A 26,869-nucleotide genomic window follows, 5' to 3' on the forward strand; every position below is an offset into this window, starting at 1 on the left:
GCTCCTATTCTCGACTTTATTAGTTCAGCCTGAGAAAAAAAAAACCCTTGAATTGTACAGAAAGCTTGTAAGTTAACTTTTAGCTTTGTGGCTAATTAGGGCAACTTTCCTATTTTGGCTAGCTAACACCAGCTCATATAGCCACAGTGAGGTAGAACACTATAGAGAGGCAAAACAAGAAACCTATTTAACATTTCTTTTTTTATTGACATTACAGCATTCAGCATGGAGGACATGATTACACCACTGAAAGAAGGTAAACTGGTCTACAGGCACATGGAGAAGTTGTCAACAATGAGATTATTCACCAACTACACTGAGCAGAAATATAAATGAAGCATGCAAATGTCTTCTTTTCTGACTTGCAGAATTGGTTGAAAATGTAGTTTTAATTATGATGTTTAGAGAAGGATAAATTGAGTCAAATTCCCACAAAAAGCTGTACAACTAATAACAAATGTTCAACCATTGAGCTAATCTACATCCTGGTCAGGTGTGGCTTTAAAGAATGATTAGATAGCGTGACCAGAACCCAGACACTCCTCTGACCAGTGATTATAAAGGGCCACCTTACAATGCAGCTTTATTCAAATAACATAATGCCACAGATCACAAGAGAAAGACACAACATGTTGGCATGCTAATAGCCAGGCACTCCTATTTGCCGCCGAAGAAAATGGTTCAGACAGCATGGTTTAGCAGATAGTCACCCCACGATACTGTATATGATGATGCATGTGTCCGACAACTTGATCCTGTGCCCCAAAATGTCCACCAGCTTCACTAAGTCCCTCAAGAAGAATAGGGACAACTTTCCACAGGCAGCATCGACAACCTCATTGACTCTGTTTTGCTGAGGTGTGGCACTTTGAGATGCAAATGGAGGACACACTTTTTACTAACTTGTGATTTTTGGTCTGTGACCACACTCTTGATCTGCCCGTGATCATTTCTAACATACAAGTGTGTCCTTGTTTGTTTCATGACATGCATGTTGTTGTAGAAGTGCCGTGTGTTGGAACAACAAATACCTATTCTCCTATGTTAAAAAAATAAATAGAATTTAGTAAAATATTACAAGCTGCATTTATATTTTTGTTCAATATGTTTTTGTATTTGATTATTCAGTTTGATTAATAAGAAAAAAAGGGGGAAATTCTCAGATTTCAACTTCGTCAATATGAATACTGTTTGGTTTCTTTACTCCTGACAGTAAAAAGACAAAACAGACATTTTAGGACACTGATCAGCATGTTTCACCATTTTACTCACCAAACAACGAACCGATTAATCAACAATGAAAATTACTTTTAGTTGCTGCAAGTGAAACACATGTTCACAAACTTCATGGCTGATAATATTTTCATGCGCTGCTCTGTCAGGTGGAGAAATGCAGGAGCCCAAAGTTGAGCAGCTGATGGGAAAACTCAGGAGGCTGCAACAAGGTACAGTTTGACTGATCTGACGTATGGCATTTTTAACTGCTGCTAAAGTTGTATGACTTGAGAGAAAAATTTGTTGACATTTAAGACTGTGTGAAGCTGTTTTAGACTCAATAGTCTACATACAAACAGGAGATGAGTTAGGCTTTATTCTGTATGTTTTATTATTCTACACACTTTGTTTTAAGAGTCCACAGCTGAGTTGAGCTTCGCTTGTCTGAAATATTGTTCATTTATAAATTAATTGGAACATTTGGTAAATCAACCCACATTATCTTTCCTTAACCAGATGCACTTATTTTTTTAAAGTTTTTTCAAGCATCGTTCATGTGCTTTTGTATTACTTTCACGTTTCAAGCTTCAGCAGTGTTTAGGTTGAACAAAGAGTACAGAAGATGGAGAGAAGTCCGTGTTGCGTGTTTCCTGTCATGCTGAATTGTGCTTGTGATGCGCATGCGTGCCGCTGCAGCCTGGTAGTTGCTGGATTCATCGACTATTACGGTGTTATTTGCGAATCATGTTAAGGGATAAATCACCTGATCAACTGGAAATCAGTCACTTCTTGTCACGTAGCACCAGTTTAGTTCAAACTAGCGCGAGTTTCAGTCATTACTGGTAGCGTAGCGGCATCCTGATGTGACGTAATTATCTTGACGCGACTTTTCGTCTTTGTGAAGCGACGCTTCCTGTTTCCGCTTGTAAATGTCGCCGGATTTTTCTCCTTAGCTGTAGTAAAACCTGCAAAAAAAGGAACACGTGAACCACGCTCCTGGTGTCCTAATGCGATAAACTACTTGTACATTTTTAAAAATCTGAGCACAGAGGTCTCAGTTTGATAAAAACAAATCTTTGGTGATCTGCACCAATCAGAATTCAGGGGCTGGTGACGATATGCTAAAAACACGCGTTTCATTTTAGGTTTAACAGAAAGAATAGGAAATAGAGCTGAGTCCTTCGCAATTTAACATTAAACGGACCCGAATTCAGACAACAAATCGTTTAAATACATGTATGGCATATAAAACGTTATGGGGAACGTAAAACCGTGAGTCAGGGAGCTAGAGCCATCGGTCATACCAGTTCTGATGCCGCTTAGTCAGTATCTTCAGTGAGGTACATCCTTACCTGTTACTCCATCCGTGGAGTTGCAGAACATGATGAATGGAGAATTATGAGATATGATTAATATCTCCATCTTTTGGGGAACAGCAACACCCCTTAAGACCCATTCTGATCATTGCTGTGAATAAAAACTAAATGTTGTAGAAAGGAAGTAGTATAGATTCAACAAAGTACTTACCGTTTAACTACAGTGTAGTTGGTTTTATTGATTTTCTAACTGGTAGAAATCTAAATGTTTTAGCAGCATCCAAAAATATAGAAAAGGAAATAAAAATAAATAATAAAATATGTGTGCACAAGATGTCAAAATGTGCTGTTGAAATAAAGTATATAGACAATATTTACTCTAACAAACAAACAGATTGTGCAAAAATGAATTATGACCATGTGTTAATTTTGTCCGTTTGGTTAACATCAACCAGTGATGCTGATGTTGTTGATGCAGTCTTATTGCAGTTATGAGGAATGACCTGTGACCTTCTGACAGGGTGTATCAGCAGTAACACAATGTCATCTTACTTATCCACAATTCTGATTTTAGGTAAACATATCGTCATTCTTCCCTGGCAGATTGTGCCACTTGTTCTATGTGGTGTTTTTTTCAAGTATCTACACTTCAGTCGCAGATATGCTCAGTTCACATTGTCAAGTGCAGCTGAATTATTTGCTGACCGACGTCCGGTGGGAAGCTTTGCATTAGCAGCGTCATGTGTGACAATTTGCACTGCCTACAGTGACATTTGAGATATGTGCAACTATTAATTTGACTGGTCACTAGCTGTTGTTTTGACTTAATGATAGCTATCTTAAATACACACCAGTCACAGTGTAGCTACGACTTGTAATTTTAAATCTGAATAGTCAAAACTCAGCTATTAAATGTGAAAAAGCTTGGTGTGTTTCAGTTTTCACTGTCTTTTATTCAAGGTGAGAAATCCCTGGAAGAAGAAATCAAAAAGCTAAACTCTGTCAGTGGGTCGCTGCAGAAGGAGCTGGAAACCTGTAAGACACAGAATCATCATTTGTAATTTTATTTATTCCATGTGTCGTATGTACAGCTAATAAAAGTGTATTGTTGCTGTATTTGCCATCATTTGGGCAATCATTTAAGCTATGCATTATATTCCATATATGTTTTGTAGTTGTATATTAGCATTGTTGCCTTTGTTTTTGCAGTACAAACGGAAGCTTACCAAATAGAGGGAATCCTTAAAGAAAAAGAAGGTACACACGTACTGATAACAAACAGTTGGAGAGTTGTTAGTGTAAAGATTTAGTTTGATTTGGTGGCATGTAGTGCTAATGTTTTGGTTAGTAAACATATTTGCCATCTTTAGTAAATGCAAAGACAGTAAATTAACAATACACTGATGACCACAGTTCCTTTATTTCAGATGTGTGCAGCAAGTTGCAGTTCCAGTTGGAAGAGTTTGAGCAGGACTCGGCCAGGTAAGCTGCACCATGAGCCCCTGAAGAGAATTATTGAATGTCTTCAGCCTGACTTCTCCATGTGCTGGATACTGTCAACTGTGTGTTTGTGATGTGTACCACTAGATGGCAGCAACTTGTTGTGAAATCATCCTGGAGAAGTCTTTCTGTGATAAACAGTCTGGGGTCAAACTGTATTTTTTATATCTATTGTTTGATATTCGATTTCTGTTCCTGATGCTGGCTGTATAAGGTTTTACTATTTATTCAGTTTTCCCCATTCTGTCTTGAGGTTTAAGCTTTTAATAAGTTTTTAGGTGTGCTTACTTTTATTGTTATGTGTTATCTGTTTCCGCTGTCCAAGCTTTTTATCCATAAAGCACATTTTAATGTATGTAGTCATAATAGAATCTATTTAATCTCTTCTATATTGTATTATACGCTATGTTCTTACACAATATGTGGTTCCAGTCTGTTAAAGGTCCATTGTGTAGGATATGAGGTGATTTCTTGGCAAAAAAACAACAGAATATTCATAATTATGTTTTCATCAGAGTAAAATCCAGCTCTAGAGAAAACCTTTTTATGTTTTTAGCCTCCACCATAAGTTCTCCTACATGCTTAGAAGAGGAGGGTGAGGTGTGTTTTATTGGCTGCAGTCTGTAAGTCGAACACTAGATGCTGCCAAATCCTGCACACTGCATCTTTAGTATCATGTGTTGTTAGACGATGTATCCACCGTGACACACTGTAGGTTTGCATTAATAACCTTCAGTAATAGCACTCATTGTTTATCGTCTGTACGGTCAAATAATATAATTTGAGCTACCAGAATCTGTTATAAACATCAAACACTAAAGTTGTAACATCAGGATCATATATATTAAATGAAAAGCTTTTTTTTACCCTGCAAGAAGTCTGTTTTTCACACTGTAAGGCATATATAACTCAGGGAATATGAGTTTTTGGGTTTCTTCTTCTTTTTTTCTTTTTTTTACATATGTTTATGTCTTGTACTGAGTGATGATCTGTGTGTTTTGCAGACGGTTACTGCAGAACAAGAAAAGTGAGGAACAGCTGGAACAGTATCGATGTGAAATCCAGGAACTGAAGCTGAAGCACCGGAAGCAGCGGTATCTATTATTAGTGCAATGATTTATTACTTTTGAAAAAACTTAAATGTCATTTACTTTAAAAAAAAGTCTGCCTCCGTTCAACAGGATAAGATTTGAAAACCAACTCCATCAACTGATCGAGCTGCACAAGAATCTGCACTCTGTCTTTGTGAGTTTCTTTGTTTGATACAAAAATAAATGGGGCTCATTTTCCATATTTGTTTTGCTCAGATCTCTAAAACAGAATGATGAAAAATTTGCTGATGGTGTCAGTGACTGTTGTCTTTAAAATGATTACTCAGACTCCTGAGAGACTCCCAGGCGAAATAGAAAGTGCTAGGAATACCAAAAGTCAGCTGTTATCAGCTGGTAAGTATCTTCTCATGATTTGCTCGTGTTTGTTTGCAAGCACACATATGATCAAACTTTTACACAGTTTTCCCTTTCCATTGCAATTTGTTCGGCCTCGTTCTGTGATTCTGACAGAACAGCTGAAGTTGGTTCAGCTGCGAAACCTCGATGAGGAGCTAGAAGAGGTGAAGAGACAGAAGCAGGTGGAGATGGTAGCTACAGAGACTGAGGAGATGTAAAACTGTCTTCTCACTGCTAGTTTTAAAGAATCAGAGGTAATAGTTTTTTTTTTTCCAGCTATTTGAACTTTGACTACTTCTTCTTGTCACATGAAAATAATAAATCTTCCAAATGTCAGCCTCTAGCTTTCATCAGCCTGAGGCTTGCAGAATGCTCACGCAGTCACAGCCTGCCTGTTTGTACAACTAACACCCAACGAATGTTTGAATACCAAAATGTTAAGTCCTCTGTCTGTGGCTGTTTTTTTCCTTAGTTTTTTTTTTATATAACCTGTTCTGTAACGCATCAGTTTGTTTTTATAATCTAGTTTGTTCCTGGAATTTCTGCAGTTAATTTAGGCTTGAAACCTGAACTGTTTTCCATTCTCTGATTGGTGAGTGGTGTTTTTATGCCAGTAGTAGTCTCCTGTATGGTACTATTTACATAATATCGTGTATTCATATAAATGCGTTCATTTCTTTAAAAGTTTAAAGCTTTTTAGTTGTTGTGACGTTGTTGTCATCTTTTTATATAACCTTAAACCTGCTCCTGTGTCTCTTTCTTCTGGCAGTAAGTTATTACACTCACATTATTGATTCTTGCTGAAGAGGTATGTCATCGCTGTCGTTTATTTCTTTTTTAGAGTGTAATCCTACCCCTGAATGTTGACTTTCTTTTTTTAATTTGGAACACCAGAGCCTTTTCATTGATGCTCTTTAGGTTTTTCCACCGTAGGCTCTAGAATGCTCCTAGTCGCAGTAGCCTACTTCCTCTCTGGCTGTACGGTTGCTCCCATCTTAAGCTCTGGCAAACCAGTCATTATTGTTGACGTCAATCACAACGCAACTGGTGTGCCAGTACAGGAATGTCACCACAGAAACCAGTTTTAAAACTCTGGTTAATGCAGAGATTTACCTGATGGGCTTAATCAGCATTGTGTGAACTTGTTGGGTGAGGGCTTGAATATAACAGACGTTCGTTTACACGTAAAAGTCCCACAGTCAAGCTGTATAAAAGCCTACTAATAGAAACAGTAAAACCAGTCACTGTAATATATGCACACAGCCACAATCACATTCAGTTTTAAAGAGATTTAATAAAAGACTTTTTTTTTTGCAGTATTTCAAATATAATGTAACACTATCTGAGGTTTAGAAAAAGACAGAACACACTGACCCTGTGTAGCTGATTTCCCTAATTAATGCCAATTAGTTTTTACAGCTAATACCACATACTCACATATTAATTAAAAAATAAACACAAGGCACTTTTATGGCGCAACGAGGGAGATCACCATCTAATTTGTTACTTAAAATATCAACAAGCCCCATTTTATATAAATATATACAATCCTGTATAGAAAACAGTGTAAACCCTGAAGTGTCCAAAAAGAAATAGTTTATCCAATCTCTCGACATACTCAACAAAAACACACTGAAGACTAAATGGTTTGATGCCCAGCCGAGCTGTCAAGCAGCATGGATCTGAGTCGTACAACTGAGTCTTTGGTTTAATTGTGTTTACAGACCAACAAAGGAGTTTGGAGTCCTGCGCAGGGCGTAGGTCTTTCAAGTTAAGTGACTTATGTAAGGAGGCATGGCGCTGCTCCAGTACTGCATTAAATACCCATCCTTTTTTCTGCTGCTTTCTTTTAGTGGTAACGCCAGGTTTTAAAGGTCAGGATGGAAAGAGAAACTATTTTTACAGTGACTCGGGGCAGCTGTCAATGCTTTACATTTTTATTTACATTACATAAAACAAAGACTCGCACACATTGTTAACTCCACTCCCCTGGCCATGAACGCTCTTAGGGCCCCTCTCTGAATGGTTGTTTGACATCTTCAACCCAGAGAAGTGGCTCCACACCTTGATGGGAAGGTACATTATTACACTCCCTCGAGAGAGTAAAGTTCACTACAGCCTCTACTTTGTATTACAACTGCACTGCTGCAAAATTACCATTACATATAAAAGAACACATTTCTCGCTTTCAGATTCCTTTGTCCTCACTTCTTCATTCACTATAGTCTCACAAACCTGCAGTTCATTTATCACCCTTCATAATCTAATCATCTCATTTTATTCCTCTACATGTCCTCATTAATGCCTGTTGGTTTGGGATAACAATAAACTTCTAGCCTTGATGGGCCATTGGCACATGGTTGGATCCACAATGACGCTTTCTCCCATTTATATCGGACAAGTCACAGCTACACAGAAACAAACAACACCGGTACTTTACATGTGCAGTCGTATGCCGACGTGGTTTTTTTTGAGCGGTGTGCATCTGTTGCCTCTCTTCTGTGCAGTCTTTCTCCTCTGTGTCCCTCAGTCACATTCATACTAGCTCAGTTGTGAGTAAATTACCCTACCTTCTTTCTGTTTGGTGAAACATTAGCCCATGCAGCCAGTATGCAAGTAGAGTCCCTCCTGTTTCTCTCAGTCACCATATAAGGAAAAAGTAGTACCATGTCTTGGCAAACAGGCATATTCCAAACTCTTTACTTTGTTTTCAGCATTTTTATACATAGTCATTTCAAGTTTTATAACTTCTTGTGAAAATCCAGAAAAGGCTGCCGCGTCGGGCCCCAGAGGTACTTTGATAGTGTCGTTGGCACATGTGGGTGTTTTTGATCATGTTGCATAAATAGTTTCCTTGTTGAAGGCCGCTGGTCCGTCTTTGGTTATCCCAGGTTATTCCCCATCTGTTAACAGAATAGAAGGGAAAACATGAAGTATGTTGGTCCTTTAATTCCTCCTTATACTGTGAGGCTTAGCTGAGTGATGCTTTCATTTGCTCAGTGTAATTAATTAGAACTGCGTTTAAATTTAAAATGCTATAATAATCCATAATAATGTTTACCATACTGTAGTTGTACTATACTTCTACTGTATATATGACGCAATCAACATTAGCTGCTCCCCCAAAATTTATTTTCACAGCTTAAAAGTTCATCTGCCATTTTTTTGGGATGAAAAAGTTCTTTCAATTATATAAACATCATTATTTCTGTAATTATCCCGGCTATATATATAAATAAATGGCAATGAAAGCTGAACCAAACACATATTTGTTTATGTAAATACCTATTTCTGTTTTCAAACTGATCAAATAAATTCCCTATTCAAAATAAAATAGAAATATACTTCCTAAACACGGTTAAAATATATTTGTTTTCATGATTGATTAAGTTGTTCTTTCACATTTTACTTGTATGTAGTGTATTACACACTACTCTAACAAGTGTACTGGATACTACTGCATCTTATCAACTTTAACAATCCTTGCTTTTACTACTTTGATACCTAAGTTTGTTTTTTTGCTCATATCTCTTTCCCATCGCCCCTGCAGTGACAGACTACCTCAAAGCGGCTGTAGACCTTCTTCTCCTTCCTCATACTCTCTATCCTCTTCAGTAGTCCCTCCCGCTCCTGGCTGCTGCCCGGCGGCCGCAGAAATCGGTTCCTTTTCAGGGTGCTCTGGCCCTCCGTCGCCTTTTCTCCTGCATCGCCACCTCTGTCCCCTCCCGTTTCTTCTCGTTCCTGACGGTTTTTCTGGCTGTTGGCGGAGATTTGCTCCAGAATAACTTTGGTGTCGTCTCGTAGGTTGCTACTGAACAAAACAGAGCTGCCCTGGGGCTGGTATCGGGACGTGACGGATGTCCCCCCGGCTGACGTCTTGTGGTTGCTTGTGGTTTGGTCAGCAGCGGTAGATGTTGTATCTTTAGTTAACGAGCTTTGCCTTTTGCTTGAGTCATCAGTGACCTCTCTGACCGTGCTCATGCTCCTATCATCACCTGAGGTTTTCTTATCTTTATCTTTGGGTCCCAGGAATCCCTTTAGCCTCTGAGTCTGCTTCTTTAGGAAGTCGAGTGTCTTGCCCTCACCCTTTCCCTCGCCAATTGTGTTGATCGACGTATTAGATCCCATAATCTTTCTCAGTCCTTCCTTAGATTCCTCATGTGTCAGAGTTGAAGAACTGTGAGAGCGGCTCTTTTTCATTTCAGTCTTCTCTGCGTCTGTAGCATCTCCGGTCAGAATCTCCTCATCACAGGAGATGCGACGAGGATTCAGCCCCTTAAGCTTCAGCGGATCCCTCTTAAAGATCTTAGGTGAAGGGAGAGGCTTCAGAGACTTGAATATATCTTTCTTTTGACCTTCTGATGCATTGTCCTCTTTATGAGGCTGCAACGACTCTGAAGTCTTCGTAGAGCTCGTAAAAGGCTTGGCAGTGATTATTGATGGTTTTGAAGAACTAAATGAAGACCTGCGGGTGAGCTCTGCCAGTTTTGCAGAGATGTCTGGCTTTTTTGGTTGTGGTTCTGCTGAACTGTTGGAGCCACTTGGGGGCTTTGAAATTGTTGCAGTGTTGAGAGGAGGTTTCTCAGAAAGATCTGGCTTCTTTTCAGCAGGCTCGGGGGCTTTTAGCGTTGTCTCTGTCTCCATTTTTGAGGCTTTTCTTTTGGCAGCCAGATCTTTGAAATACTGCAGTCGACTGGCTGGGTCATTCATGTTCAAAGATGACGATGTTGTGACTTCAGGTTTTTCCGCAGCTGGTGTTATCTTTACTTCTATGGCAGTTTTCACAGGTTCTTCTTTAATCTCATCTTTCAATCGCATCTCCCGTTCCTCTTTCTGTTGCTGTTGGTCCGTCACCTCTTCTTCTTTCTCCATCTCCTTTTCTTTCTCCTTGTCTTTTTCTTCAGCTTTCTTTCGCCAATCAAAAGGTTCACGAGAATAAGACCTCCTCTTTTCTAGGATCTGGGCCACAATTGAGGTGGTGCGTCCTGAGTCCAACTCCTCGTCTTCCTCTGTGGCTGGTTTTAAACCTAAGCTACCACTGTGTATCTCTGCCTTGGAAGATGAGAATATAAGCGAGGACCGCAGACGAGAGCTACGTTGAAGGAGTGGGTTAATTCGTGACCGGAATGATTCGTGTTTGGACAGAAAGAGATCTGGAGTCTCTTTCATCTCCGTATCAGCAGCCCCTTCCTTTGCTGCACCCTGGTCTTTCTCCTTTTCCTTTTCTCTCTCCACCTCTCTGTCTTTTTTCTCCAGTAGAGATGTTCTCAAATCAATGCGTGAGGGAAGTAGATCCTTGGACGATGGCAGGGCCGAGTCTTTATTACTGCTCTCAGGTAATACCGGCTTTCCAAAGCGTGGTCTCAAGATATCTGGCCTGGGCTTGGAGGGAACATTCGGTGGCTCCTTTATTCCAAAGCGTGGAGCTGAACTTTCAGTTGCTGTTGGTTGCTGAGGTTGTGGAGGCTCTTCAAACGCATCAGGCCCCATAGGTTGAGACAGGCCTTCTTCTCCACCATCCTCATAAGTACTAAGGTAAGAGTTGATTCTCCAACTCCTCAGGCCTTGCTTTACGCTTGCATCTTGATCGCATTCTTGATCAGATGGTTTGTGGTATTGCTTCTTCTCTGGTGGATGAGGCTGCGTAGGTGAGCTCTGACAGGCATACGCCTGACCTATGGTTGGCCTCTTATTAGCGGATCCTCCTCCATACCTCCCAGCTAGCGGAGGGGCTGGGTGCCCCTCAGGTCCTCCCAGGTCCTCAGATGAAAAGTAGTCTCTGCCGTAGTTCCCAGGTGGAATCTCGAGATCTGAGCGATGGCTTGAGTCTGAATACTGGTCGATGGAGAGGTGTGGAGGACGGCCTCGAAGTCTGTCGTAGTGTCCGTGACCAGAATCAAGCCCAGGCTCGTCAGTGTAGTAATGACTACTGTGAGTCTGTTCCCTGTAAAGAGAACACAGTTTTTCTTATTTGCTTCATTTTAAATTCATAGTTATGTGTAATAGTTACATATAAAGACATAGATAGACATGTAACGACATAATAATTTGTGAATCATTCTGATTCCAGACAGCAGGTATTAAAGGATTAACTACCTGTGGAAGTCAGTCTCATCCAAGTTGTTCATGACTCTGTGCTTCATGTATTGCCTTGAAGATGTATAGTTTTCCTGGGTTCCTTCTGCATAGCTATGCCTCTTGTAGGCACTGCTACTCATCTCCATCTGCCTGGACACTATGGACCGTCCCTGCTCTAGGAACGATTGCTGCAGACGAAACTGTTGCTGTGAATACTTCCCAATTGTAATTCCTGCCCCAGGTTCCATTGAATGACGATACGGGTCATTCCTCCGGAAGCCAATTGCAGGGTTACGATCAGAGTCCCCATAGGGGAAGGCAGAGGGAATCTCAGGCTGCCTTCGGTAGCCTAAAGGGTTACGCAAAGACTGGGTCCTCTTCAAACCGAACTGGCTGCTCATGTAACTGCTGGTGCTGCTGGTGTCAGAGAGAGCAAGTGCTCCATTGGATGGGTCAATGACTAGAGGCTCTGACTGAGCAAAGAGGATGCGAAACTCTTCATCAAAGGTGGCAACCAGCTCCCCGAGGAAGAGGTGGGCAACGCAGCGGTGGATCTTCTCATAGGACCACATGAAACTAGAAGAACATAAAAAAGAACAATGGATGCAGAAATTAATTGCAAAGATTTACAGATTAGATGGCATTATTAAGTGAAATTGTACTTAACGCGATTAAATGACTCACCTGTAGTTCCCACTGAGCACCGCCCTGCAGTCAGCCAATAAGAAACGATCTTTCACCTGCCCCTTAAAGGACTGCCCCGTCCGGGAGTAGTAGGTTATTCCTGCCACAGTCCTGACACGCATCATCTATAAAACCAAAATTTCAACTTTGTTATGGACGTACACAAGCATTAGTGGCAATAAGTAACATAACAGATGCCACATGAGGACAATCTGTGAGTCCGGTCTATATTGAGGAAATATAAAGAAATGGCAAACTCACAGGAATTAATTCCAAGTTGACTTTGCAGTTGATGACCATAGAGACAAAATGGTGACATTCATGCTCATCCAGTAAAATGTAAACGGGAACGTGGCGTGCTGCTGCATCCAAGAGGTCAGAAAAAATGTCAACGTCTGTGAACATGTCCATCACCACAGCAATAACCTGGAGCACAAGAGCAAACACAAGAAGTTAGGTTGGTTCAGTATAATTGCAGTTTTGTTACTCTAATTTTATTCATATTTTGTAGACTTGTTGCTGCTGGTTAACTTAATGTGCACTTAAAGTGCTACCCCATGCACATTTACATAACTGGAAGGAACTCTGGCAGCTGTTCATTTTGTTTATCAGCAGTAGAAGATAGAAGCATAGAACATTATGTTTTTGTGCAGGTTTATGGTCCTTTTGAGTGGATTGTGTCAAGGTTTCTCCTAAAAATGTGCACAAATTCACATCTTAAGACACAACTGAAGAGAAGTTTTTGTCCCTCACACAGCTGCACTTATTCAGCAAAAGAATCAAGTCTATTTCAGGTTTTAAAATAAACACATGTACAATAACACCTCTTAACAAAATAGCAGACAAAATGAGCTTTTACCGGCACTCATTATATCAGCAGAACAGTGTGGGTGGATCTCCACTAAATTTACATAACAAACATATAAAGAGATTAACGACTTGTGTCTCTTTAAACCTATCTGTCCTTCATGTGCATGTTACAACATTTACTTTATGCCTGAACGCAGGAGAGACGCTTTCGTCTCTCAGTTTTGTCAGCGTGAAAGAGGCAGTCGTGTTGTCTCTGAACACACAGGGAGTAACGTAGCACAGATAAAGTCATAACCCACCACACGGACAGGTTTGACAGCTCGTCACATCTGGCATCAACGCGTCTTCTAATCATATTTTTAACTTAGCTAAAGGCCAGCCATGCAGAAATGAATCTAACAGGGAGTGGTGGCAAAGTTGACGGAGGCAGATAAAAAGTGAGATTAAACTAACAACGTGATAACATAACCAATTATAACCCTTTATCTCACCTTTTTCCCCCCTTCTGAGGAAATAACAACTTGTACAACACATATTGATAAGACAGCGAGAGGACACTGGTGTGTTCTTACATCACAGGTGCTCCCACCCACATGTAAACAGAGAAGGAAGTGTATGCGCGTCCAAACAAATACATATTTAGCATATTTGTAGGTGCATGAACAGCTTTGATCCCTTCCCCGCCCAAATACCTGTGAGAATCAAATCAGACGTGCTCATTTTAACACATTTATCTGTTTCCCATCTTCACTTATACTCACTTGTCGTGCATTCTTGATGAGTCTCCTGGCCTGCTCCTTGATGCTCGGCATGTCTGGGTCCGACGGGTTGACCAGAGTGGTGACTTCCGTCGGCCCGACAAAGCTGTGCTGCGGCAGCGGCCAGCCCAGGTCCAGCCCCGGGGCGGCCGTGTCCGACTGCATTGGCCAGTAGGTATCGGAGGAGCCTTCTTCCTCTTGACCTCCCTCGTGGTACGTCAGCTCAGGAATGCCGGAGGTCTGGTTGGGCACCTGGATTGTGGACTTAATGTATTCGATTTCCGGCTGTGCCAGGAAACCAACCACTTCAGCGTGCTGGAGGAATTCATAGTAGCCCTGGTGTGATGGGAGACACAGAAGGTTAGTAGATCGTAAAACCGGTGTGTATGCCTTTTATACATCAGATTAGCACATAAGAACATAGAGAACAGCAGTGTTACCTTTATGTCACTTTCTATCAGAGCATCAATGGCCAGACGATACTCCTCCCGGTAGTGTGGGGGCAGGTAGTTCGGGTCGAGGGGGTTCTCCCCAATCGATGAACTCTGAGACCGGTGAGCCATTGTTGGAGGAGAGTCGGGTCAAGGTTCAGGGGTGAGAGGAGGAAGGACGAATCTGAACCTATGATTAAAAGTGAAAAAATGTTACACGCAAAAAGCCAGCTTCTAAGAATCTCGAGCAAAAGGAGAAACATCCAGGCACACAATTACAGATGAAATGTTGTCCTTGTGGGCTCACTGTGGTGTTTTCTGATAGTATATAGACCAAACAACTAATTTGACTAATTGCGACAATAATCAACAGATTAATCGACAGTCACAATAATAATAACTTCAATTCAGGTTCCAGTCAGATTGCTTCTGAAATTGCAGAAACTGTTAACACACGGCACTCCCGCGTCCGTGGTACACAATAGTTATAATTCAACTAAATATCCCTTTGGGTGGTGAGAGCAGAACCTCTTTGTGTCGGGATACACAAGCAGACAGATTACCTATAACTACTCACACAAAGCGTCTTTTGTTGCCGAGTCAAATCCAGCGTGGTGAGTTTAACAGGTACATCTTTTATATTATCCCAGCAGACGTTGTGAAAGATACTGACCGAAAACCAGTCGCAGATTCATATGAATCACGAAATATTAACTAGGTTATTAGTATTAATAATAGAAGGTCATGTTATATAAGTGTCCTATTTATTCTCTAATATCCAGTCAGTCTGACACTTTAATTAAACGAAAAACGTTTCTTGCCATGATGTTGAATTTAATGTTTAGATGAGAGTAATACAGCGCAGACACAATGTCAGACTTTATTTTTGTTTGTACGTTGCATCATTTGGTATTTTGTGTAACGTCAGTGCGACCTTTGTGTAGTGATATCTTTTGGAAGTTTTTCTGAAGCTCACTTCCAGGATTCAGAGTTAACTCGACGGAGCTCTCGCTGCTTAATTGCCTCTTTGATGAAACTCTAGAGCTGGAATCAGCAATGAATTTTCAAGTAATAACACCAATGATTAACTGAAATTCCACCTGGCTCGTGCATAAAAGTAAGAACAACGAAAAGCAACAGGATACAGAACATACAATGGGAGGAAGAGAGAGAAGAAAATGGAGGTTGTAAGGGAGAGGTAGGAGAAGACATGAAGAGGCGTATAGACAGGTTCTTTCATATCTCGGCTCAATAAACTTGTCGTGCTGGTGCGTCATGTTTCATGTAGCTACTCAGACCTCAGCGTGAAAAATCTGGCAGCAGATTGATTTAGAAAGGGCCTGCTGAGTGTGCTGTTAGCTGTGCTGCGACTTGAACAGACTTCATTTATGGAACATTGTTGCGTAACGTCCTGCGAGTGCACGTTGCTCAAATGAGAAATTTAGGATCGACTTTGCAAATATCCAGAGCTAAGGTCAACTCTTAAGGTCTTACTTAGACATTTTCGGGACACCTCACGAGGTTTTGGCTACCATTAGAGGAAAATTATCAGTGTGAAAATGATTTTTTAAACCGGTTTTGCTCATTTTAATTTCATGTACTTGTTTTTCACTTTAATTTTGTTCATCAAATGGTCAGAAATAATGAAAAAATGCATTGATTTCTCCTAAATAAGGATTATTGCTGTTAATGTACGTGGACCGATCTTCGTATTGTGCGGAGTCACCCCACAAAAGGCAAATTCTGAGCAAGGAAAAACCCTGTATGTGGACGAATACATTCTTTAGAAGCAACAGTCGTCACTCCAGACTCAAAAGACACAATAAGCCACAATCAGATAGAAAGCAAAGATACCAGACAATCAATAAATGAATCTTTTGGTCTGTAAAATAAACCTTAAAGCTGATGCCATCAAAGCACTAGCTTTGCCCCACAAACACTCTTAACTTTGCTGTCATAGAACAAAATATAAAGCTTTGTACTATCACGGCTGAGAGGAGACGTCACGTTAACTTAGACAATTATCCAAAACATTTCAAATAGACTTTAAATGTACATTTGGCCAGCGTTGTGTGGAATTATTTGGTTGACTGCTTCCACATGTTTGAGTAAATCGCTGCCATCATTTACAAGATGTTGTTTGGCATTTGATAAAGGAAGGAGGAAAGAGGATGAACACCAGTGACAAATGGCTCGGGCTTGACTCCAACCCACGACACAGTTATGAAGAGTCTGCTGAGCCAACCAGGACACCCCCTCATTGATATTTAATGTGCTTCTGACAGCTGCACACTGAGCGGGTCACCTGATGGCAGAGATGGCAGTTAACAGACACTAAACTACTGAAGTATTTAAAGTAAGCTGGTTTAACACTTGGTAAATCTCAGGGGAATATACACGGGTTCCTTTTGGACATGAGGTCTAAACAGAAAATATGGATGGAGCAGCGTGAAGAACTATGACTGACTGTCAGTGAGAGGAAATGATCAGGGTGTGTGTAACCAGGAATCTGGGTGGGTAGGTGATTTATAAAATCGTACCTGCTTCACAAGTGTTTGCTTTCTGTAAACTTCCAGGCGCACTTGAGAGATCAGTGCAGCTGATAGCGAAGGGGCCAAGCGGTAACCCACAATCACTGGGAGAGCCCGACTTACTCAGCGACCCAGTGACTCATCGAGTCGCCTGGTCTGGCGTAGCCTGAGGATAACTTGCAACAGACTGCTGTGTGGTGATTCATCTGCCAGCAAAATGGCCGACATCCTGTTTCCTTACTGGTTTTGAGCCATAGAAATTGGGCCTTCGTGGCGTGCTGTTCTCTTTCCATCGTGGGCAGGGAGGTATGCTGGACCACAAGCTGGTTCCATGGAACCAGTTTCCTCCCGCTTAGTTTATAAACTGGAAAAGTCACAAGTACTTTGATGGGTTTCATGTTTGTTCTTATGTTAAAGTACTTTGTTGTAGCCGAGTTGGGGTTAATTTGCATAAAGGCAAACTGTGCATACCTGAGGAGTGACAACAACAGCCACAAATTGAAAGATGTGCACCTGTTTTCACTGCTCATGAAACCTCAGAAAAGACAATGTGTGGCATCACAACAGCAGCCACAAACCCAGCGTGGGCGCCATTTAAATGATGGAATAAACAGTACTGCTGTTCTTTCCATTATCAATCAATAGGCAGTTACAATCTTGACGTATCTCAAATAAAAGAAAGCTCATCACAGTTTCCCAGAATTCAAGGTGATGTCTTTAGGTTGTGATTGCAGGGAAGGAAAGCAGCGACACTGAGTACTGGGAACTGTTGGTGGTAATGTAAAACCCCTTAAACAAACAATTTATCATCAGAATGTTGGCAAGTTATCATCTAAGCAGAAGACAGTGAGGCAATGCTGATTGACCCTGAGGTGATAATGAGTAAAGCGGATGAGTCAAGAGTACAGTGACACTAAACTGAGCCTGGAGGTTTCTTATTCACCCTCCTTCTCCTCTTCCCTTCTGGGTCACTGCAGAATGAGGCAGCAGAGGAACAACAGCATGTAAGAAGCATGACAGACTCTCCTCCCCTCACCTGTCTGACTGGCAGGATATTTAAACAAATACCGCTGCTTTGTTTGTTGTTATAGCAACTGCAGCGGGCATCAAACTGTAGAAAGTGACACATGACGATCGGGATCACTTGCTCGTTCCTCCCTTTGGCTGTAAAGCTCTCCGTTGCCCACACAAGTACGAGGCTGCCCTAAATGGCACCATAAACAAAGGCGCTCTGAAACACTAAACCAGCACAGGACGGGCAGGCGGGCGGCAGCTTCTCAAGGCCGACGAATCCCAATATCGAGATGAGCCCAATGTTTGCTCACTAAGCGTGTAAATGGCTCATTCTCGGCATTCCTGTATGAACAACGACACGAGAGGCGGTTGGGAAACGGTGAGCGAGGAGCCGAGGGAGGGAAAAATCCATCTGTCTCGACATGCGAATCAGACAAATAAGCCCGAGGACACACAAACTACTAAGAACAAACTCCTAAAAAAAAAAAATCTTCTGCCTCTCTGCTCTCCCTCATGTGAACACGCCTCACTAAACAAACACCATGATTGATCCGGCACGGCTCTCTCGGTCGATTCATTTTTGGTGTTACAACCCAGAAGAATAGCTGAGAACTGGTTTGGAGGGATGAGCCGCTAATCTCCTGATGCCGCCGTCAGGACCTTTCACTGCCACTTTCTGTCAGAGAGGTGCAAACACAAGAGCGCGACTTGTCTCTGCGTATATCATCACACCTCAGCGCGACTGTTGAATGCCGCACAAAAGACGGCTCAAGGTCAGATGAATGCGTACAGTATGCGAGAACACATCCTCCCTCTTTCTGCTTTTTTTTTTTTACACAGCGGCACTGCTTGAAAAACAGGTCCACTGAGGTCCCCGTCATCTGTTCCAACTGCCTCGGGGCCCTGCGGTCATCTTGAGTGGAAAACTCAGCAGCTTAGGCACGAAAATATTCCCACTTTAATTCCTCTTTTCTCTCTCTCAAAAAAAAAAGCACAATATTTTTCTCACATTTTCTGCACAGACAGACTTTGCAGCATATGCAGCTCATGAATGAGCCTCGGACATATGGCTCGTGTGACAAGATCGAATTTAGAATAAGAAGAAGCACACAGGCACCACAATAAAAAGAAAAGAGCTGGCACTACAAAGTTTTTCCCCCTCAAATTATAACCACATGGCGGAGTATTCCTGCGCAGTGACTCACTTTGAATGGAGGTGAAGCTGCTTGTTTGGCTAAATGAAATTGTTATGTGTCATAAAAGACACATTTAGAGCCTATAAACCAGAGTTAGGAGCAGACATCTTACTTGCTCAACATGATTGGAGGGCAGGGGGATGTGCAGTGTTAGAGGCATCTCAGTGACAGTGACTGGCATTGTGCAGCCAAGATGCTTGTAAAAGTGTCTGCCTCCTTTTTTTTTAAATTTATTACCTGCAGTTCCCTAATAATAGCTACAGCACAGCCATGTTATTTCCCTCAAGTGTCTGTATTTTTTCTCTCTCTCTCTCTTTCATGAATGTCTTCAAAGGGCTGGAGAGAGAAGCAGTTTGAATGCAGCTTGTGTGCTGTAATAACAATACAGTTCAGGTTTTGCAACGCACAGCAGCTACCAGGTGACTTAATCCTCCACCAAGTGCTGCTGAGGAAAGCAGCATTTCACTGTTTTAAATGAATGAAGAAATGAATAGACAATAATAGATGAGAAGAGATTAGAAGACAGGGTATGATGAGGGTTGAGTTAGGAGAGGATAAAACAGGACACAGCAGAAGTCCACATAGTTGTGTTGCCCCAAAATGTCACACCGGCTCTGTTCTTCCCACTTCGTACCTCCACACTTTGCAGCTCAGCTTCTCTTCTCCTTGTACCGTCGCTTGTTGTCTTCTTCCAGTCGCTAAAAAAAACCCAACGTTACATTCCTCGGACCGGACCGGAGCTCCACCCAAACCCCCCCACCCCCTCCGGTGTGCAGCCTCCACGGGCACCGACCAGCAGAGCAGAGGCGAGCCGACGCGGACACTCCGGGGCCCCGGGCTGAGCGCTCCAGTCGGCGGTTGTGTGCGTGTGAGAAGCTCCGGGGAGCCGCCGACCGATGAGTCGAAGCGAGCGAAGCGCGGTGGTGAAGGAGGAAGGATCAGGGCGACTCCTGTCGAGGCAGGGCTTTCCCACCGGTGAGACTCCTCCCAGACCCAGTAGATCAGTGGGAACACACGATCATTGGAGGCTCCGGCTCTGTGGCACGTTTCAAAAGTGGCCTTGATGCCTCACTGCTGCTAATTGGAGTTTTATGTTGCCTTCAAGACACAGAAAGTTGATCCAAACTTCAAGCAAAACTTTCACAACTGAGTTTTATGTGCCAAGAGACAGCTTTTCTAAAAAAAATAAAATAATAAGAGTCTTTTTAATCCTCACTGCTGTATTTGCATTATCCACATTTACCTGCCAACTTTATATATTAAGTTTAAAACACTACAGTTACAGTAATTATGGAAATCTGCTTCATTATTTTAAGTATTGAGGTTAAAACCCTGGAATATTACTACATTATATGACTATTAATACAAATCAACCTGACTTAAAGGTTAAGGTTCAAAACCAATACAGTATAATGTATAATACAAGTTAACCTGACTGATTTAAGCATTAAAGTTAAAACATTACAATATTATTAGTTTAATTTCACCTTAAATATCAATGCAAAGACTCTACAATTTAATTCATCATGTGACTTTACCTAACAAGTTTAAATATTACAGTTAAGGCACCACAATGTTGTTAATTGTGCAGATTTTCCTAGGTGTTAAGGTTAAGACCATACAATTACATATAAGTACATATAAGTTAACCTGGCTGATTTAAATACTAAAATTAAAACCCTATAATAGTAATAATTATGCAAATTTACATGAGTGATACAAATCTTACACTGATATTTGTTCTGTAATTGACTAAACATTAAAGATAAGATCACCCCAATATTGTAAGATACCATTAAGAAGTAGTTTGAGTCGAAGGTGAGCTGGTGTGCTCGAGCTGCGGTCAGTGTAGAGAGGCAAGAACTTTATAGATCTGCACATTCTGGAAGAAGTAAAAGTGTAGAGTTGCATATTTTAAGGCAGAAGGGATTATTTTAATGGAAAAACGTCTGAATTTATAACTTTAATACACAGAGATGAGAGTTCGGGGCCTTAATCAAGAACCAGAGAGGGGCTGGTAGTAGTCAGGAAACTATTTCTGAGCGAGTTACTAACTTTCTGATCGCTCTGTAGTTAAGAATTTGACCACAATTGCCTAAACTTGCCGTCAGTGGAACTTTTCGGCAAATAGCTAATTTCACAACGAATGTGGTTTCTTCGAAGGTCATGTTCCTGCCTGAACCTCTGTGTAAAATGAGTCACGTATTTTGTTTTTCTCCATGGCAAGAACTCTTGCACTGACTCAGCAGACTCCCGCAGTTCCCCTTTCTATACGAATCCTCTGTGAAACCTGCCTCGCCGCTGCAGGCTGTACCCCTCACTTCCTCCTCCTCAGACGTGAACTGGATCTGTCAATTCTGTTTTGCTAAAGGGCTGCACGGCTCAATCAATCAGATCCAGGGTCGCCGTTTAACCGCCACGTGTAGCTGATGCAGGGTTTTTGCCGTTTTTTTTCTCACACTCGGTGCCAAAACCTGACTGTTATGTTAGTTAGTTTGCATATTATGAACCTCATGACCAAAGTTCCAGTCCTTTATGTTTCGCTCTGTTGCTTTTTGTCCGTCGTTATTTGCTTTCGCTTCTTTTCTTTTTTTTTTTATTAGAATTATTGTTCTCAGACCTGCACACAAGTAAAGCAGCTGTAGTGACATTAAACAAGGTGTAGTACAGATAAAAGAAGTTTTATGGGATGTCCTTTGTCCCGAAACGTGTCTATCACACAGAACACACCTTGTTTGATAGGCCTCTGATAACACACACATGCATTTAGTGCTCTGCAGGGCGTGCCTCATGTTTGAGCGTCCATGTCCTAGTCTGCTGCTCACACACACACACACACACACACACACACTGCAGAGGCCATGTTTCTGAGCTCCAGCTTCTTTTCCGATTAAATGTGCAACACTCAGCTCAACAGAGATGTGAAATGAGAGTGTTAGCAACTGTGTGAGAGGCAGAAACCCAACACACTGAATGCGGTGAAGGGATAAACAATGACAGGAGAAAGTTGTACGAGTGTTTGCTGCTCTGATAACAAACAGCAGCAGGTAGAGAGACGCTGAAACGCAGGGCGCGGCCGCTGCGAGGAATGCGCTCATGGCATCTTACCACACCCAAACCTCCCTCACCCTGCCTCCCCCCCCCCCCCTCTCTCTCTCTCTCTCTCTCTCTCTCTCACACACACACTCTCTCTCTCTCTCTCACACACACACCCTCTCTCTCTCTCTCTCTCTCTCTCTCTCTCTCTCTCACACACACACTCTCTGTTGTCCTCTCGCCCACTCTCTCTCTCCCTGTTCTCCTCCCTCTCTGAGTCACCTGGCGGCCTTTTGAGCAGGTATGCAGGTCCGGGCAGGAGCTAAATCCTGGCATGCATCTCGGCATACCTGGCAGAGGAGCCAGAGACTGTTTGAATTCAAACAAGCTTTATTGAGAAGGAAGTTGGAGTTCAGTGTTGACAGTTGCGGTTCCGGTGACCTTATTTAATCCGATTTATGCCAATTATCTGTATATACAGAGCCCTGTAGTCATACACCGGATCAGGTTCTGCAATGTGACGAGGCTGGGCAGTTTGGCAATTAAAGGATTTACATAAATAGAGTGGACTGAAAACTATGAACAAACAGAAACTTTTTATTAAATTATATTATATTATTGTATTATCTCACAGTATGACCAAGTTTCAATTTCCAAACCACAGGAGCTACAACTTTTTAGTAAAGTGAAATGAAGTTACTATTATTTATTTATCACTGAAGAAGCCGTTTACGTAATAACTTATTAAGTTATTGGCTGGTTATTACATTTACAAAGATTTATTTTTAGCAGACTAGTCACATAATAACGTATTACCTTATCAACCAAAAGATATAACGTTATCAGTTCAGGACTTTTATTACGTTATTGGCCTATTTCATTTTAAAAAGTGCTCATTTATCATGTTATCAGCAGTTGTTACGTGATCGACTGTTATTACATCATTGATTTCTACAAGCACATTTAAAGCAGCCAAAATACTTTCTAGGAGAAAAATACGATGTTATTAATTAACCTAAAGACCACATATTGAGGTTAAGTTTTGGTTTTTTTTGTTTGTTTTTTATTACCATGTTGTTTATGGTGAGAATTTACTTGAGTAAATTAAATATTAGAGATTAAAAACCCACAAACGAATCTAGAATACAGCTTTACCCGACTATAATAGATATAAAGACCCTACATTATTATTAATTATGGCGATTAACTCGACTAATTTAACACTAAAGTTATGAAAATAATCAACTTTAGCTACATGAACCTAATACACAGAAGTGTATTGTGATAGATTTCTTTCTTTCTTTCTTTCTTTGGACGGGACAGTGCATATTTATGAACATACAGTCTCAATAGTTTACACAAGGTTGCAGCAAATACGCTGAATTTAGCACAGTTTCCATCTGTTGTCCCACACAAAAAAACAACAATATAGTAAAACAAGACAATGATGATAAATGAATTCTGACTGGGTTAAACCTACCCTGAAGTGCCATTATCTCAGTGAAGTGCTTTCTAGACATAGCCTGTCATAAAGTGTAGTTATGGTGCCAGCTTTTCTGAGTGTTCACATGTTTGATTGTTAATCATCCATGTCTTATACTGTCTCTTAAAACTGACAAAGGTGGAGCTTTCTCTGACAGCTATAGGTAAAATATTCCAGTTTGTGTAACCTTTAATAGAAAATACATTCTGTGCAAAGGAGGACTGTCTAAATTATACTTCACAGTCTTGCCTGCTGGCCGATCTTGTACTAATAGTCACTCTGGAATTTAGTGCTTCAGAGATTAAATTAACATCTTTATGTCCGTTTTGAAAGGGACAAAAGTCAGATGAGAGACATGAGACCAAAGCAGAGTCACACTTATTTCAGAACGCTTTTAACTCCACCTGCTGCTGCGCGTCTATAACCGACGTCGCTTTTGTTGCAGGTTAGATTTAATCTGCATTTTCGGGCCTCAACGGAAAATGTTCTTTAGCAAAGTAGAGCAGCGATACAAAGAGGTCACTCTGCGCTCTTGTCTTGTCTCTCTCTCTCTTTGTCCGTCTCTAAGCCTGCATCTCTGTGGCCCTGTGAGCTTTCCCAGCATGCTTTTCTCACGCTGTAATGTCACACCTGAGTATAAGGTGACTCTCTGGAGCCCGAGGCTTCGAGGTCATCTTTACACCACTGTGCCGAGAGGAAAGGTGTACGCGGTACAGTATAGGTGGTTGTGTAAGCGGTGGATGTGGTACGCCGTGTGTCTGTTGAGTCTCATACCAGCGACACTGCATTCCCATTACCACCCACTTTATAATGAAATGTAGCCCTTCGGTCTGTTTTTTTCCACAGAAGAAGATAATTAGCAAGAGAGTAAAACATGATCCTGTAAAGTAAAACAGTGCTGTCAGAATGTGTCTCTGTGTGTAACCGAGACACACTTTATTGTTCCAACAAAAAAAATACCTGAATAATCACTGTCAAGTATTTCTAAGTGAGTTTTTGCCTCATGAGGCTGCGCGTATGTGTTCCTTTCTGCTTCAGCCAAACGGGAGACTATGACAAATGTTAAAATCAGTTTTTAGTACCGGGTGGAGCCTTATTATGACCAGTAAACAGCTTAAGTAGAAGGAAAGTCCCCACAGTGTGTGCAAAGGTGTTTCATTTACAGTAGGTAAGTATGCATGGTGTTTGTGTGTTTAAGAGAGGCAGAAAAAACATCCAACCAGTGTCACTGCATGCCTTGGACAGGTGTTGTCAGCTCGTTGCTATCATTACTGCAGTCGTGAAAATGATAATAATGATTATTTAGGGAACATCACTCATAATGTAACTGACAGGATACAAAGTCCAAGTAAAGCAGGAGCTGTTTTATCAAAGTCTGACACCATCGTCCTGCCGTAACACTCCTGCTTATATTTTTTTTTAATAATCATGACATTTGAAACAGAAAACAACAGAAGAATACAGCAGCAATTTTTGCAAACTAAGAGAAGACTTCCCATTTAGACAATCTTGTTTTATTGTTATACGTCAGCAAACGCGTCAAACATTAAGCGCCAGCGAGGGCTCGGTCTTTACCTTTGGACTTTATTTTAAACTCCCCCAGACAGGATGGCTGCACTCGACAACCTGAGGGAGCACTCCTGGCTCCGACATAAATATTAATAATGCGCTTGAGGTTAAACGACACATACTCGGGTCCTAAAACAAGTTTAAGCACGAGAGAAGTGCTTTTCAAAACACCCCGAGAGATTCTATAGTTTTACGCTCCTTCAAAGTGGAGCAGCGACACAGATGTGCAGCGTTTGAACCAATAACTTGTTAATTTTCCACAACTGTCATATGTGATCTGCTGCAGACAGACAGATGGGCTGATAGAGGTGGAAAAAAAAGCAGTGATTGATGTCTGACAGAGCAGTTTAGACTCAGACTGATAAAGGGAGCCGGTTTTAGATGTGATATCTAATCGTGATCGTGTTTCATTTCTAAAGATAGACTTTTTTTTCACCCAGCTGTTGTCATTTTCTCTTTCCTTTCCACTCACCTTCACTTATCACAGGTGTCCTCTCTGCTTCTGCTCGAGGTCTCTTCCCGGTAAAAGGGCGTTTTGTTTTCCTACCAAGCGCTTCCTCGAAATGAATCATCGGATTTGTTGGGTTTCTCTCTGTAATGAAATTCTGTAGAGTCTTGACTTTACTATGTGAAGCTAAATAAACTACACTTACACATTATTTATTCTTACATTAAAGCTATAGGGACAAATTAAAGAACATGTTTTACTTGTGTTCAGTCGAGCTCCTGCATTACTTCACCTACTGTATGTAAAAGAAAAAAACAGGATTCATTTTCATCCGTGAAAACGTTGCGACTTTGTTTCGGCAGATTACTTTCATCGTGGTCATTCTGGAAGCTCCTCAGCTCATCAGGATGACCCTCGATGGTTTGCCATTAACTCTCCAGTTTCCAGCACTCAGACATCATATGTAAGTACTTGTTGGAATGGAAAGCACATTCTACTTATTGGAAATGATCTTGTGGCAGCATTCTTTAAAATACTTGCTTCCACTGTGCACCAAAAGATGCCGCTCTTGTTTTCAGCTGCACTGCAACTGCAGAAACATGGACGCATAAGCCAGCTGTGTTCTGCTGCCCTCTGCTGAACTCAGCTTCACTGTGCTCTTGCTTGAAGTTTGGAAGAAAAATAGACAAGATGTGAGGAAACAAAACCAAAACTCAGTCAGTATAGATGTTCGAAAATAAAACCAAAACTCAATCAGTCAGTACAAACAGCTGACACAGAAGACCTAAGGCCATTCCACTATTGCATAATAAAAACGCAAATGTGGCGAAGAAAATGAAAAAAATATTACATGGGGAAAATATGAAACCTATCTATGTGTCTGGTATCCAAATATAAGGATGATTATAGTCAACACAGTGGAAAATATCAATAAATAGAAGTTTAAAAACAGAAAATGAGCTCGAGAAAGAGAAACAGAAGAATAAACTACTTGTAACAACTGATTGAAGGGGGAAAAAATCAAATTTTTTTCACCTACCGGCTGATCAGAGGTTAAAGGTGAAAAATAAAGCTGCTCTACATGTCTTTTAACACTTGAACTGATACTGTAGAAGTATATATGTATTTGTATGTATGAAACCAGAAGTTTACATACACTGTATAAAAAGTCATATATCCTTTTTTTTCTCACTGTGTGACATTAAGTCAGACAAAACGTTTCCTGTTTTAGGTCAGTTAGGATTACCAACATTATTTCTATTTGCTGAACACCAGAATAATGAGAGAGAGAATTTTATGGAGAATTTTTTATTATTTTCTTCAGAGTCAGACGGTTACATACATTTCTTTAA

The 26,869-nt window shown here is 41.1% G+C and overlaps 1 protein-coding gene and 2 long non-coding RNA genes across 3 annotated transcripts; 2 read left to right on the plus strand and 1 right to left on the minus strand.

Moving 5' to 3' along the window:
• The first annotated feature begins 5,046 nt into the window (after window positions 1-5,046).
• Window positions 5,047-5,320, plus strand: LOC103376287 (uncharacterized). Its single transcript, XR_521297.1, has 2 exons — window positions 5,047-5,125; window positions 5,213-5,320. It is a non-coding gene; the product is annotated as an uncharacterized LOC103376287 (long non-coding RNA).
• Window positions 5,321-6,753: 1,433 nt separating this feature from the next.
• Window positions 6,754-19,845, minus strand: fam83hb (family with sequence similarity 83 member Hb). The gene is made up of 8 exons (XM_008306673.1): window positions 19,616-19,845; window positions 14,250-14,430; window positions 13,813-14,145; window positions 12,503-12,667; window positions 12,242-12,366; window positions 11,576-12,133; window positions 9,041-11,423; window positions 6,754-8,382 (listed from the first exon to the last, which is right to left on the minus strand). The coding sequence occupies exons 2-8, from the start codon at window positions 14,370-14,372 to the stop codon at window positions 8,362-8,364; spliced, it is 3,708 nt and encodes a 1,235-aa protein (XP_008304895.1). The 5' UTR covers window positions 14,373-14,430; window positions 19,616-19,845; the 3' UTR covers window positions 6,754-8,361.
• Window positions 19,846-19,933: 88 nt separating this feature from the next.
• LOC103376302 (uncharacterized) lies at window positions 19,934-26,289 on the plus strand. The gene is made up of 3 exons (XR_521299.1): window positions 19,934-19,956; window positions 25,880-25,980; window positions 26,096-26,289. It is a non-coding gene; the product is annotated as an uncharacterized LOC103376302 (long non-coding RNA).
• The last annotated feature ends 580 nt before the right edge of the window (window positions 26,290-26,869 follow it).

The sequence above is a fragment of the Stegastes partitus genome, unplaced genomic scaffold (genome assembly GCF_000690725.1).
Source record: "Stegastes partitus isolate 25-593 unplaced genomic scaffold, Stegastes_partitus-1.0.2 Scaffold46, whole genome shotgun sequence".
Taxonomy (NCBI): Eukaryota; Metazoa; Chordata; class Actinopteri; family Pomacentridae; genus Stegastes; species Stegastes partitus.

Coding starts and splice junctions, on each gene's coding strand:
- fam83hb (XM_008306673.1), bottom strand. CDS start 14,372: ATGGCTCACCGGTCTCAGAGTTCATCGATTGGGGAGAACCCCCTCGAC. Junction 12,668..13,812: donor TCATCAAGAATGCACGACAA/GTGAGTATAAGT, acceptor CTTGTGCTCCAG/GTTATTGCTGTGGTGATGGA. Junction 12,134..12,241: donor GTGCTCAGTGGGAACTACAG/GTGAGTCATTTA, acceptor ATGTTCTTCTAG/TTTCATGTGGTCCTATGAGA.